At 37.2% G+C, this 14,901-nt stretch overlaps 1 protein-coding gene across 19 annotated transcripts in view; it reads right to left on the bottom strand.

The window, feature by feature from the left end:
- The window catches only part of PARD3 (par-3 family cell polarity regulator), a 696,667-nt gene that overhangs the window by 345,830 nt on the left and 335,936 nt on the right, over window positions 1-14,901 (bottom strand). For all 19 annotated transcript variants that reach the window (XM_079769113.1, XM_079769103.1, XM_079769104.1 and 16 more), the window contains exon 6: window positions 1,590-1,678. In XM_079769113.1, the coding sequence (XP_079625239.1) occupies window positions 1,590-1,678 (89 nt within the window). The remainder of the gene's footprint in view (window positions 1-1,589; window positions 1,679-14,901) is intronic.

Raw genomic sequence — 14,901 nt, 5'->3', positions numbered from 1 at the left:
TGCCATTTCTTAAACCACTGCAAGTGCAGGTTATGAAACTCCTTTTTCAAAGCCAATAGATTTCCAATGAAAAACAAATCATTTTCATAAAAGTGTTTGCAAATGGACGTTAAAGTAATGAAGCTAGTTATATAAAGTAACTTCTATTATATAACTAAAGTAATTTACTATTAATGTAATAAGCCCAAGTTTAATGCAAGTTGGTATAATTTAGAGAATGCAAACTTTCTAAACCATTTAAATGAGATTTCACTTCCTTTGTAGATTTTGTGTGCTCGTGTGTGTGGGGGGGGTGTACTGTATAGAAATCTGAGCAGTACTTATCTAACAAGCAATATTTGGAAGTAGTATTTTAATTAAATATCTAATTTAAGCAACATCAACAACCATAAATGATTATCAATGGATTTGACAAAGGTCACAATATAGTTTTTATATAATGGAAAATGCCAATTCTTAACCTTCCTAAATAAAAGCCTAAGGGCTAAAGAAAAATAAAGATAGGAATACTGATTGAAAACAAAATTGAAATACATTTGGGCACAGATTTAGTCATATATACTACTTAGGACAAAATAAAAAATTAGCTATACTGAAGTAACACTAAATGGATTTTTATTTTTAAGAATATACTCATAGAATTTTATAACATCCTATTTTAGATACTATTTATCACTTACAGAGTTTTCAATGATTGGTTTGTCCACTAAGAATAGTGTAGTTACTCTAATTATTATTGCTATTTTAAATTTTCTCTAAAAAGAACTAGGACATGGCAAGTATTTCTTAAAAGAAAATACTTAGTGCTGGTTACTCTATATCCAAACATAATCTGATTCTAGTGCCTAATCTCACTGAGGAAGTTCTTAGACGTTTTCCTTGGTAGACCCAAAGAAGAAAGAGTTTAAATGTTAATGTCTAGATCCCCTAACTTTTACCCACAGTCAAAGAAAAATATTCAAAATGACTGACCTCCCTGATAACCCCTTCCATTTAAACATGCCAATATTTAATATAATTGTACAGTTGTGATAATAATATAAGAAAATTTTACTCTGTCCTTTCATACGTAAAATCATGTTCAGGTCCCTAACCTATGACCTATAATTTTTCAAATGCCTTGAGAGATTCTATTTTTTAAATCAAAATACATATGCTAAAATAGCTAGTGCTTATATGATTCAAATAGTTTTTCAGTTAAAGTATGTTTATAATCTTTTTAATTTAGCTAAGTTGAACAACAAACAAATGACCAAAATACTGACATACAAATCAATCTGAAAACAGTTGTAGTGCTGTAAACTCAGCAAACATTTTTAATCAAACACTATTTTATATTATAACTTAATAGTACTTGCCAAGGCATGAAACTCAGGACAGAGACATGTGAATTTCCATGCTATTCTTTTTACATTAGATAATAATTAACACAATCGATGAAAGATGCTCTTTGGAAAACAAACTAATGCCAGGCATGTTTTTAACTCAGCACAAACATCCCACACATGCCATATGTTTTTGGAACACTTTCTGCTATCAGTGATGCTGCAGGTATATTACATATTTAATCAAAACCATCAGTAACTTACTCTAGAGAAAAGTTGGGCATGTTCTCCAAACCACTGTCCGCATGTCCAACAGGTTCAACACGACTGTTGTCTTCTGCCCCATCCTCATCCTAAGAGCACGACACAAAGAATAGCACACTCTGTGTTAGATCTATTTCTAAAATGTGAAAGAAAGCTGGATAAAAGTGGAGACTGGCAGGCATTATGATCATGTTATAATTAGGTATTTTCTCTACTGAAGATGACTTTTATAATTAGATGGGTATGTATATATGAAAAGTTGCATTTCAAAGCAATAGTCAACTAATTTAGCATTTCCCCGGAGGTGAAAAAGATACCAATGCAATAAGAAAACATTAGAACTTCTACTTAATGTTAACTTTATTATTTTTACTTCACTTTTTTGGTGTATATTTTAGGAAGTAATTGTATGTTATAGTATATTAATAATATAGTATCAATATATTAATAAATACATGTACATGACACTGAGTATGTATATTTAAAATTCTTACTAATCTAAACAGTTGAGACCATTATAATCCTTAATGACTACCAAAATCTGCAAAGTCATATTTGTCAGTCCCTAAGTTTCACTAACACAGCTTGGCAAAATGAGTATGCAGTAAGTACAATACTTAACTCAAATCCTTCATCCTATGAAATATCACTTCAAGTTACTCTGAGCCAATTGACTAGAGTTACCTGTAAAGGTATTAAGATCTTAGTTTTAAAGAATCACTTCTGCTTACTTCTGTTAATGAAGGACCTAGTAAAGGGTAAAGCACACAGAGCAACATAATCAACCCTCACCTTGGTATCCTTACTTCTACAAAGGCAGTATCATGTAAAAATTATGTTCCAACATGTTGTACAAATTGGGATTGGGTAAGATGCTGATACTCCAAAAGGTGCCATGTGGAATAAATGTGATGGTTCATAAAAATAAATGAAATGTCACCCAAGAATATACCTTATTTTATATATAATCATGGTCATTGTTTTTTCACTAGGGAGTTCACTAACAGTTAAGCCGCCTTCTCAGGATCATTTGAATAATGATAAACATGCCTGAGTGACATCAGTCGTCTTATTAACCAAATTAGAATGTTCAGAAAATACTCAAGAGTTCCAAACACAGTGGCTAAGAGGCTCTTGTGGGCTTCACCTTGGACCACAGTGTTTTGGGCACCCACTCGATACTCTGTAAATACTTTGCTAATGAAAACAAAACCATACCTAAATACAATTTACTTAATTTATTTCTTGGAAGTTTATGTATATAACTAATGTATACAAATAACCTGTGAAGTTTATCCTTTCTACCACATAAATTAGATAACAGTAATTTTATACGTGAACTTATACAACCACCTATATAAGAGTCCATCATTAGCAAAAATGTTATATGTTTAAACATGTATTTGAGAGACTCATAATAGAAATGTGTATGCCGTCAACAGAGACATCAATCAATAAAATGATAAGCAAAACTTGTATGTTTAAGACATAGTGTCAAGAAATATTACAAATTATTGAAGCAATATTAAGGCAAAGTAAAGCAGTTGATAATGTCCAACTGACATTTCCTCTGAGAATCAAATTTTTCTGAGTTGTTCTAGTGGATGGGACCACAGAGCCTCAGTGGTAGGTCACTGCATAAAGCCAAGCTACTTCAAGACACGATCCTGTGCTTTTAGAGGCTCCTATATGCACTTCTTATTCATTTACCTCTTTTAAGCACCAGCTTACATTTCCAAAGTTAACTAGCATCTTGAACCTACCGAAGAACCACACTTTAAATATAAACAATTCCCACAAGTATGCTTTTCCTTTGGGATTGGAAATAGAGGAGGGAGAGCAAAGTGACTGTTTATAAATCAGATGAAAAACATAATCTTACAACTTAAAGACACTTTGTTTCAGTATTTATGAATAATTTAAGCACCACTGAAATGCCACAACAATATATGAAACACCTATGTTGCACTATGAAAAGCAGTCACATAAACGATATGCCCCAAACTACAGTGGTAAACAGTTACTGATAATCTACACACTCATTGTTCCCACAGTGGCCATTATCAGGCCTCCAAGAGTGTGTAGAATATTATTTCATGAAGCTGCATATGATGTTCAGTTTAGATTGCAATACTCACTGACCTGAGACTCGGCTACAATTGTGGTGGGAGCCACAACTTAGAATTTCCCAATTTCTGGATGTGGAAATATTAGCTCCTATATTGCTTTAGTTTTTGTTTTATACTTTTAAAAAGCTGTTTCTGAACACAGTTAATTTTAACAAAAGTTATACACTGAATTCCATTATAAGCAGTCCAATAGTCCTCACTGATCTGAAGGGGGTACATTCCAAGATCCTCAGTGGGTGCCCGAAACCACAGAAAGTTCCAAACGCTATATATACTACTAGAGGCCTGTTGCACAAAATTCGTTCACTGGGGGCGGGGATATCCCTCAGCCCAGCCTGTACCCTCTCCAATCTGGGACCCCTTGGGGGACATCCCTCTCACAATCCGGGACTGCTGGCTCCTAACCAATCACCTGCCTGCCTGCCTGACTGCCCCTAACCACTTTGCCTGCCAGCCTGATCACCCCCTATCCGCTCCCCTGCCAGCCTGATTAACACGTAACTGCTTCCCTGCTGGCCTGATCTCCCCCAACTGTCCAATTGCCCCCATATGCCCTCCCCTGCCGGTCATCTTGTGACAACGTGGGGGTGGCCATCTTGTGACAATGTGGTGGTGGTCATCTTGTGATGACATGGGGGCAGCAATCTTGTAAGGACGTGAGGGTCAATTTGCATATTACCTCTTTATTATATAGGATGGTTTTGCCTATAAATACATCTACGTTAATAAAAGAGAAATATGCAAATTGACCATCACTTTGTGACAACCACAGCCAATCAGGAGTGAGTATGCAAATTAACCCAACAAATATGGTGGTGGCCCCGCCCCCCAGCTGCTCCGGGCCTCTGGGCAGCATGCATGCAGGTGTGGAGCGGCTGGGCGGGGCAGGACGCCTGCTATGACGGGGAGGGCGGGGGGCGGAGGGAGCTACAGGAGCAGCGCTCCTGCTGGAGCGAAGACTGAAGGCTCTGGCCGCAGCAAAGACTGAAGACTCCGGCCGGAGCGAAGTCGGAAGGCAACAGCCAGAGCGAAGGCCTGGGTCCTAGATGCCAGAGGAAAACTGGTGCCGGCAGCCAGGGGAAGGAAGGCCTATTGCACAAATCTTCGTGCAACGGGCCTCTAGTATCTATGATAAAATTCAAGTTATATAGTACAGTAAGAAATTAACAAAAATAATAAAATAATTAAAATATACTGTAATAAGATTTATGTGAATGTGGACACCCTTCCCCCTCACATAAGGGATCTCATAAGTGCCTAATGGGCAAGGTGAGTATACAGCTGGAAAAAGGAGTGAGTCATGTCGCAAGGGGGACAAAATGTGAAGACCAACAACTTAAAATCTATAAATTATTTATAGTCTTCCATTTAATATTTTTGGACTGCTATTGACGGTGGGTAAGTGAAACCATGGAAAGCAAAACCATGGGTAAAGGACTACTGTAAATGAATATTGGTGTTATTTATGTCAAATTAATAGTGAAGGCCCATAGTATTAATGCAAACTACACAATGTTTAAAAAATCTCCAGGTGAGTTGATATAGTCAATATACTTTTAAATCCTTTCCCTTTTCTCCATTTTATAGCAGGCTGTAGTGGTTAAGAGCTCGGATTAGAGAATTAAACAGCCCTGGGTTTCAATGCCATCTCTACCATATGCTAATTTTATATCCTTAGGCAAGTTATATAGCCCTTCTATATTTCTATCCCTCCTTCTTCTGTAAAATAGGAAAAAAATAGCTTCTTCATAGGACAATTGAGAGGAATAAGATGGCGCCTGACAGAGTAATTGCCCAATAAATGTTAACTATTATTGAAAAGAAAAATAAATAGATGACATATAAAATATACCTCAATAAATATTTCATAGTAACTTTACACAACTACAAGATATTTTAAGAATACATATTCATCCATTCATACTCCGTGCCTTGCAATACAATATTAAACATATTACACCTACTCAAATACATCACTGTAGCATCTATATTCTAGAACCTTGCATAAAACCTGATATTTGTTGTGCTTTACTGCACACAAAGTAATTTCATTGTAAAATGCCTTTAGAATAGCCCTGGCTGGCTTGGCTCAGTGAATAGAACATTGGCCTGGGAACTGAAGGGTCCCGAGTTCGATTCTGGTCAAGAGCACATGCCTGGGTTGCGGGCTCAATCCCAAGTAGGGGAGTACAGGAGGCAGCCCATCAATGATTCTCTCTCATCATTGATGTTTCTATCTCTCTCTCCCTCTCCCTTCTTCTCCAAAATAAAAATATATTTTTAAAAAAGCCTTTGGAATTAAAAAATAGAAGCAAACAAATACTGTATACAATCAAGTAAATGGCAGGAGGAGGAAAACACTATGGGTGACTGGTTGAAGAAATTTTCAAACAGAAAATAGATGTCAAGGGCTGAAAAGGGTCTAGGATCTCACCCGACTTGAAAAGTCCTAAGTTAGCCTACCATGGCTCCATGTATGCTAGCTTAAGAAACAAAACTCCTTGTTTGAGACAAAGAAATGTTTATCACAGCAATAGCATTAGTCAGAGTATCATCCTTTTATGCACTGGTTCTTCAAGCTAAAATTTTCACAAGGTGATGTGAAGAGGACAAGGGAACACTGGCACACATAGAAGAAATCTGAGCTTAGGGAATGAGAATCTCTTACACAGTTAGTAAGCATGCTTGCTCATTGCTATGGAGGGAGACACTGCCTATCTTCCAAGGCTGTTTGCTATACACACATCCTTGAAAGAGTCATCCAGAACAAGAAGTATGAAAATGCAAGAAAACTATAGAGAATTATCTCCCAAAAAACAGAGTTTAACTTTTGTATTGCCATATGGCAGTATATATGATTAATAATGAACTAAATAAACCTAGGAATATCATTAAGAAATGCCCTAAGATAATGTCTTCATTATTAGGAACTAACAATAATATTAAATCTTATTAGATAAAAGAAGTATCCCTCCTATATCAAGAAAAAAAAATTATCTTTCAGTTAGAGCTCTACATTCAACCAAAAAACAAAAAATAAAATGAGAAAGTTGAAAAAAAATTTTCAGACATGTAAAGACTTTACTTCCCATAAGCTCTTTCATAAGAAGCTATATTTGAATATGCTCCAACAACATCCAGGGAATTCAATAAAACAATAGACAGAACCCAAGGAAAGTCCCAGAATATAGTGAAAAAACAGCCTAGAGAACCAGAAACCAGTTCACACTAGAACAGCAGAATGGGGAAATGCTGGACATCAATCTCCATGAGAAAAAAATATTAGTAATTGGTCTGTTATTTTTTAACATTTGGGACATACTTTGATACAGAATGTGTAGAGTGTGTGAGAGAAAAGTAAAGATATGTACAGAGAAAACAAAACAAAATTTTAAAAAATCAAAATAATTACCTCCAGGAACAACAAAAGAAAATGTGTAAGAGGGAATTCATTCAGAATTCCGACTTGGTTACTCAGAGGGCAATTCTTACAAACCAAATTATATTATTGACTTACTTAGACATTTGATGTAACAATACTGAGAGGATACAAACATGGAAAGTGAAAGTGGCATAAAAGGAAAAGCTCCATCTTCCATAATAACCAGTCAACAGATGCCATAAATGGTTTATTTAGAAACAAGCAAGTAAATATCAGAGCAAACACCTGCATAAATTTAAACTTGTAGCCTCTAGGCAGAGGGTCCAGGAACAAGAAGAGTATAACAGAGACACCTAGTTTTTATTTAAGCTATTCTGACTACATATTTGAAAACCTAACAAGGGTGGAAAGGGTTCTATGATCCAACTAAACATCCAGACTCTTGAGACCCCCATAGGGTACCTGGCATCAGATTTACTTCAAAGGGTGTAAGTCAAGAAACCCAACTTGCTAGCAAGGCAGCAGCCTACTTTTGTTCCTGGAAGGAGCAGCATGCACAGCTTCCAGGAGCTAGCTCTTCCAGTGGGCCTCCCTGCTGACAGCTCAGCTGCAGGGAAAGACGTATCGGCTGGTTGTAAGCGTAGCCCTAGTTGACAAGCCTCTTGCCTCAGAGAAGCCAGTATTTTTCTAGGAATATTTTTTGTATTAACACCATAGCCATAGCTGCTTGTCAGACATTTACAGTTTTTCAAGTTCAGATGCAATTTATCAATCAGAGGTCACTTTTGCTACACCAAGGTAGTTGATGGAAACCTTTATCAGGTTTCCAGAAAAAGGAAGCCAAAGGATAACCAAAGTTTAAATTCTCATGCAAAAGGGAGATAATTTTGTTAACCCTTTATACAATAATCTATTGATCTAAGCAGTATTTTTAAAAGATGAAGGAGTCAAAGTAGTCAAAGGACAGAAACTAATGGATAACAAATGATTATTTCATAAGCTTGGGTAAAAAGGAGGAGTTTTCCATCAGGTTAGAAATCTGTGTTAGACAAGTGGACAAAAGAGCATCGTATGAAACTACCGGCTCGCAGCTTCTGGAAACTCTTCCACAACACAAACACATACCAGGTGCACCGGTTAATAACGCGGATTTTGTGATCAAAGAGAACACGGTAATTTCAAGAGAGACATCAAAAGTGCTTTATTCAAAGTAATGTCCATCGCTAGCTACACATTTCCCCCATCTTCAGGTAATTTGTGGATACCGTCCCAATACAACTTTTCTTGTTTTGAGGCAAACCATTCAGAGACCCAATTTTCCACTTCTTCGTATGTTTTGAAGTGCTGCTCAGAAAGTGCATGTGCCATCGATAGGAACAAGTGGTAATCTGAAGGAGCAAGGTTTGGTGAATACAGCAGGTGGGTTAGTACTTCCCAGGCAAGATCTTTTAACATGTCTTTAACTGGTTTTGAAGTGTGTGATGGTGTGTTATCATGAAGCAAAATTACTTGGCCATGTCTTCTGGCACATTCTGGTCAGTTCATTATCAAAGTGTCGTTCAAATTGATTATTTGTTGTCAGTAGTAATCAGTATTAACGGTTTCACCTGGATTTAGAAGCTCATAATACACCACACCTTCCTGATCCCACCAAACGCAGAGCATTGTCTTCTTTCCGAATCGATTTGGCCTTGCAGTCGATGTTGATGGTTGACCTGGATTAACCCATTTTGTGCATTTGGGATTCTCAAAATAAAGCCACTTTTCATCTCCAGTCACATTTCGATGCAAAAAAGACTTTCTTTCGTGCGGTTGAAGCAACATTTTACTGATGACTTTTCGGTTTTCCATTTGTCTTTCGTTTAGTTGATGTGGCACCTATTTTCCTTACTTTAAAATGTTTCCCATTGCTTGTAAATGATTGGAAATTGTTTGCTAGCAACGTTTAATCTTTCTGCAAGTTGTTTTTGAGTTTGACATGCATCTTCATCCAATAATGCTTGTAATTGTTGGTCTTCAAACTTTTTCAGTTGACCTGGACATTCTTTGTCTTTCACATCGTAATCATCATTTTTAAAGCATTTAAACCAGCGTTCACAAGTATCTTGAGATGGAGCATGTTCACCATAAGCTTCCTGAAGTATTCAGCAGCACTTTTCTTCAAAATAAAGTAATGAATTAAAACTTTCCACAAATGCTCTTTTTTTTGGCACGAAATTCGATATTTTTTAAGTGTAAAAATATCTATGATGTTAACACCTTCAGAAAATTTAAGATATGAAGTTTTGAAGCTTGTTGTCAATACAACAAAATAGCATAGTTATCAAATCACATATACATCAACATATGTGTAAAACTCCATCTATTGAAAAAAATCCACATTATTAACCGCTACACCTAGTAAAGGCTAACCCTCAATTGAAAAACCCTTGACTCAATTGAAAAAGCCAATGGATAAGACATCCTGAAATCACCAGCACTCACATGAACGATGTGTGTAAGAAAACTAAATGTGACTGGTCACCTATTCATCTTTTTAATTTGAAAAATTATATAGTTGCATTTTTTCTAGGTTATGAAATATCTTCTCTACATTCACAGATTTTTAAAAAAGATATAAAAGACAATGAGCCTTTCAGTCAGCCAGAGTGAGAGGAGATTCCATCCACAAATGGGACAACAACATTCAATACCCAATAACAGGATAACCCAAATAACTCAGACAAGGGCATTCCTACAGCACCTAGCTCAGGCGATCGAAGAGACTGTATCACTGGGTCCCACAAAACATGTGCGACATAAGACAACCCCTGGGAGGCATAGCAGTTCCATCTAATACATAGAAATAAATACAAAGGAACAGCAAAAATGGGGAGACAAAAAAATAACCCCCAAATGAAAGAATCTGAGCAAGGAATAGAGAACCTGTTTGAAGAAATTATGACAGAATACTTACCTAGCCTAGTGAAGGAAAAAGCCACTGAAGGTCAGGAAACAGATAATCCAAATCAAAATGAAGCCAAAAAGACCCCCAAACTAGACATATCATATTTAAAATGGTAAATGATAAAGACAAACAAAGAATCTTAAAGGTTGCAAGAGAGAGATAGAAAGTTACATAAAAGGGAGCTCCTATTAGACTATCAGCTCATTTCACTGCGGACCAGAATGAACTGATATAAAGTATACAAAGTAATGAATACCAAGGGACTAAATCCAAGACTACACTATTTAGCAAGGATATCATCCAAAATTAAAGGTGAAATAAAGAACTTACAAAAAAAAAAAAAAAAAAGGCTAAAAGAGTTTATCACCACCAAAAAGCTAAGAGTTTATCATCACCAAACTGCAAGAAATGCTAATGGGACTATTGTACAAAGAAGAAATATACAGAGAGAGGAACAAATGCATAAAGACTAAAAAATGCAAAAAGCAAGTACCTTTCCTATCTAATAAAGAGGGAATATGCTAATTGACCCTCACGCTGTCGCAAAAGATGGCAGCACCCACAGCCAATAAGGAGGGAATATGGTAATTGACTGCCCCACCCTCAAAGTAGGCAGTGCTCACAGCCAATAAGGAGGGAATATGCTAATTGACTGCCACACCCTCAAAGATAGCGGCGCCCACATTCACAAGATGGTGGTGCCTAGTCCCCTCAGCCCCGCCAGGGCGCCTGCCTCCAGAGTTCCCCAGTCCCTTCAGACTCACAACCGTCCAGGGCTGGCCCGATGCGCAGGCAAGCCTCAGCTGTCGGCTGCCCAGCCACCCAGGGTTGGCCCAAGTTGCAGGCAAGCCTCGGATGGCAGCTGCCCAGCTGCCCAGAGCTGACCCGAGGTGCAGGCAAGCCTTGGATGGTGGCTCCCCGGGGCAGCCAGAGGCTCAGGTAACCAGGGCCAGCTGAGGCTTGCACTGCCAGCAGTGGCAGCAGCAGAGGTGTGATTGCAGCATCGCCTTCCTCAATCGCTGGGTTGGCTCCCGCCCGAGGGCTCCTGGACTGTGAAAGGGGGCAGGCCGGGCTGAGGGACCCCTCCCTCCAGTGCATGAATTTTCATGCACCAGGCCTCTAGTCAATAACAACCTTATATGTAAATGACTTAAACACTCCATTCAAAAGACATAGGGTAGCTGAATGGATAAGAAACCATGACCCAAATATATACTGTCTATAAGAGACTAACCTCAGAACAAAAGACTCACAGAGAATGAACGTGAAGGGATGGAAAAAATTTTCATGCAAATGGAATTGGAAAAAAAAGCTGGGGTAGCAATATTCATATCTGACAAAATAACTTGGATACTCAACAGTATGAGAAAAGATATAGTAATTATCAAAAAAGACCATGAAGAGTGGTCTATGAAGAATGATGTAGCACTAATAAAGAACACATTGGAAGGAATACACAGTAGATTATGGGAAGTCAAGGAACACATCAGTGAATTAAAACACAGGGTAGAAAAAAATCAGTCAGAGAACCAAAAAGAAAAAAAGGTCAGCTTAAGGGAGCTGTGGTACACCATGAAACTTAACAATATTCACATCATAGGAGTGCAAGAAGGTAAAGAAAGTGATAAAGAGACAGACAACCTGTTTGAAAAAATAATGGCAGACCTGGTGAAGGAAAATATCACATAAGTACAGGAGGCACAGAGAGTCCCAAGCAAGAAGAACCCAAAGAGGCCCACACTCAGACACATCATAATTAAAATGTCACAAATTAAAAACAAAGAATCTTAAAGGCAGCAAGAGAAAAGCAATTTGTTACCTACAATGGAGCTCCCATAAGGCTATCAGATGATTTCTCATGAAAAACTCTACAGACCAGAAGGGAATGGCATGAATTATTCAAGGTAATGAAAAGGATCTGAAACCAAGATTACTATATTCAACAAGAACATCATTCAAAATAGATGGTGAAATAAAGAGCTTGCCAAACAAAGAAAAAGGCTAAAGGAGTTTATCACTACCAAACAAGAAATGCTAAAGCATCTGTAAGAGAAGAAGAAACAGAGAAAGAAACATAGGCATAATTAAAATGGCAATAAATAAGTACTTATCAATAATAACCTTAAATGTAAAAGGATAAAATCTCCAATCAAAAGACATAGGGTAGCTAAATGGATACAAAAACTTAACCCAATTATATGCTCTCTACAAGGGATGGAGAAAATTTTTCCATGCTAATGAAAAAAAAAAAGCTGGCGTAGTAATACCCATACCTAACAAAATAGACTTCAAAATGAAGGCCATCACAGATGATAACCAAGGTCACTACATAGTAGTAAAGGAATCCATCCAAAAACAGGATATAACCCTGGTAAACATATATGCACCCAATATAGGATCACCTAAGTATTCAAAACAAACTTCTAGAGGACTTTAAGGGAGAGAAACAGCCTAAATGCCCATCAGCAGATAAGTGGATTAGAAGACTGTGGTACATCTACACAATGGAATACTACGCTGCGGTAAAAAAGAAGGAATTCTTACCATTTGCAACAGCATGGATGGAACTGGAGAGCATTATGCTAAGCGAAATAAGCCAGTCAGAGAAAGATAAATATCCCAAGATCTCACTCATTTGTGGAATATAATGAACAACATAAACTGATGAACAAAAATAGAACCAGAGTCATAGAAGCATAGAACAGACTGTCCAACCTATGAGGGAAGGCGGGGGATGAGGGGGTAAGAGATCAACCAAAGGACTTGTGTACATGCATATGAGCATAACCAATGGACTCAGACAGGGATGCGGGGAGGGCAGCCAGGGAGAGGTCAATGGGGAAAAAAGGAGACTTATGTAATACTTTAAACAATAAAAAATTTAAAAAATTTTTCTAGTGGGGAGAAAAAAAAAAGCAGATGGTGCTGATTTATGACAGCTATCTTACAGAAAATAACAAATATTACATACCTTTGCACCTCTTACATGCAGAGTGGAATCTGAAAATTAAGTTCCAAATGTAAATCTGCTTCTCATAAATTATTAGAATTTCAGGGCAAGAAGTTACTTTATTGCCCTAACCCAGTGGTCGGCAAACTCATTAGTCAACAGAGCCAAATATCAACAGTACAACGACTGAAATTTCTTATGAGAGCCAAATTTTTTTAACTTAAACTTCTTCTAACGCCACTTCTTCAAAACAGACTCGCCCAGGCTGTGGTATTTTGTGGAAGAGCCACACTTTGCCGACCAAGGCCCTAACCAGTTTGGCTCAGTGGATAGAGCATTGGCCTGGGGACTCAAGGGTCCCAGGTTTGATTCCGGTCAAGGCACATCCCCATAAGGGGGTGTGCAGGAGGCAGCTGACTGATGTTTCTCTCTCATCGATGTTTCTAACTCTCTATCCCTCTCCCTTCCTCTCTGTAAAAAATCAATAATATATATATATATATATATATATATATATATATATATATATATATATATATAAAGAAGTTACCTTATTAGAAGATATCTATTTCAATAATCAATCATATAGTAGAATCTCCTTTTCTTCTTCCATCTTTTCTAGATGCTTTACATATTAATGCTTACTGAAAATGGCTGATTTCAATAGCTACTAACACCAGCAGGCCACCTGGCATCATCTGTCTCACTCCTATCCATATTTATCCCAAACAGAAGCGTATACAAGGATCACCACGTCAGCAATACTGTGGCCACTTATTTTGCATGAAGTGCCTTTTGCAACTATTCACAGTTCCCCCACCACACTCTAATGACCAAGGGGTGACCCATGAAATTTTTAAATTCAGATTTTTATCAGTCCAATTAATCTTATTTCAGAGGTGGCTTGCTTACCATAATAACACCAATTTGTTGTTGTTGTTTTGAACATTCCTCAAAAATATTGACTTTTGAATTGTTAAAATATACAGATTTTATAATCTGACCCATCTTTGTTTTCTAACAAAATTCTAATCCTTATTTAAGTGACATTTTAAAATATTTTATTTTTTAATTTTTATTTTTTATTTAAGAGAGGAAGGAAGAGGGAGAGAGAGATAGAAACATCAATGATGGAAGAGAATCATCGATCAGCTGCCCAACCCCCTGCCCCCAGACTGGGGACAGAGCCCCACCCTGACTGGGTATGGAACTGTGACCTCCTGGTTCATAGGTCCATGCTCAACAACTGAGTCATGCCAGCCAGTCTAAACTGTTTTGTTTTTGAGGTAAAATAAGTAATACATGGGTAAATAAATAATATTTATCTTACTAAGTGGTCTAAAGGACCATTATTTTTAAAAAGCAATGTAGAATTTTTCCTTCAATTTCCCTTTGGCTTTAAAAAGACTTCAAAATTAATAATTGATTCATTAAAGTAGGAACTGAAATAATCTCTGAATAAACATTTAAATCAATAAGAAACATATACAAATTAAATAAATATTTATTGCTAGTGGTAAATGCAAATTACTTCTTTAAAAGGCAAGATATGTACAAATTTTAAAATGAATAAAATGTAATTGCTTGTATATATTGAGGACTTATGATGTAGAACCCACTTCTTTACTCCTCAATACAACCTCACTTTTGTTTTTAATCCTCACTTGAGGATATTTTTTCCATGGATTTTTAGACAGAGTGGATGGCAGGAGAGAGGGGGTAAGTTGAGAGAGAGAGAGATCTCCATGAGAGAGATACATCAATTGATTGACTCCCGCTCATGCCTAGACCAATGCTGGGGATTGAACCTGGAACCGAGGTACGTGCCCTTGACCAGGAATCAAACCCAAGACCCTTTGGCCCACAGGTCAATACTCTAACCACTGAGGAAAACTGACCAGGGT

This window comes from Cnephaeus nilssonii (assembly GCF_951640355.1).
Source record: "Cnephaeus nilssonii genome assembly, chromosome: 4".
NCBI classification, from domain to species: Eukaryota; Metazoa; Chordata; class Mammalia; order Chiroptera; family Vespertilionidae; genus Cnephaeus; species Cnephaeus nilssonii.
Note: the sequence above shows the minus strand (reverse complement) of the source record. Positions and strands in the feature narration are given on the sequence as shown.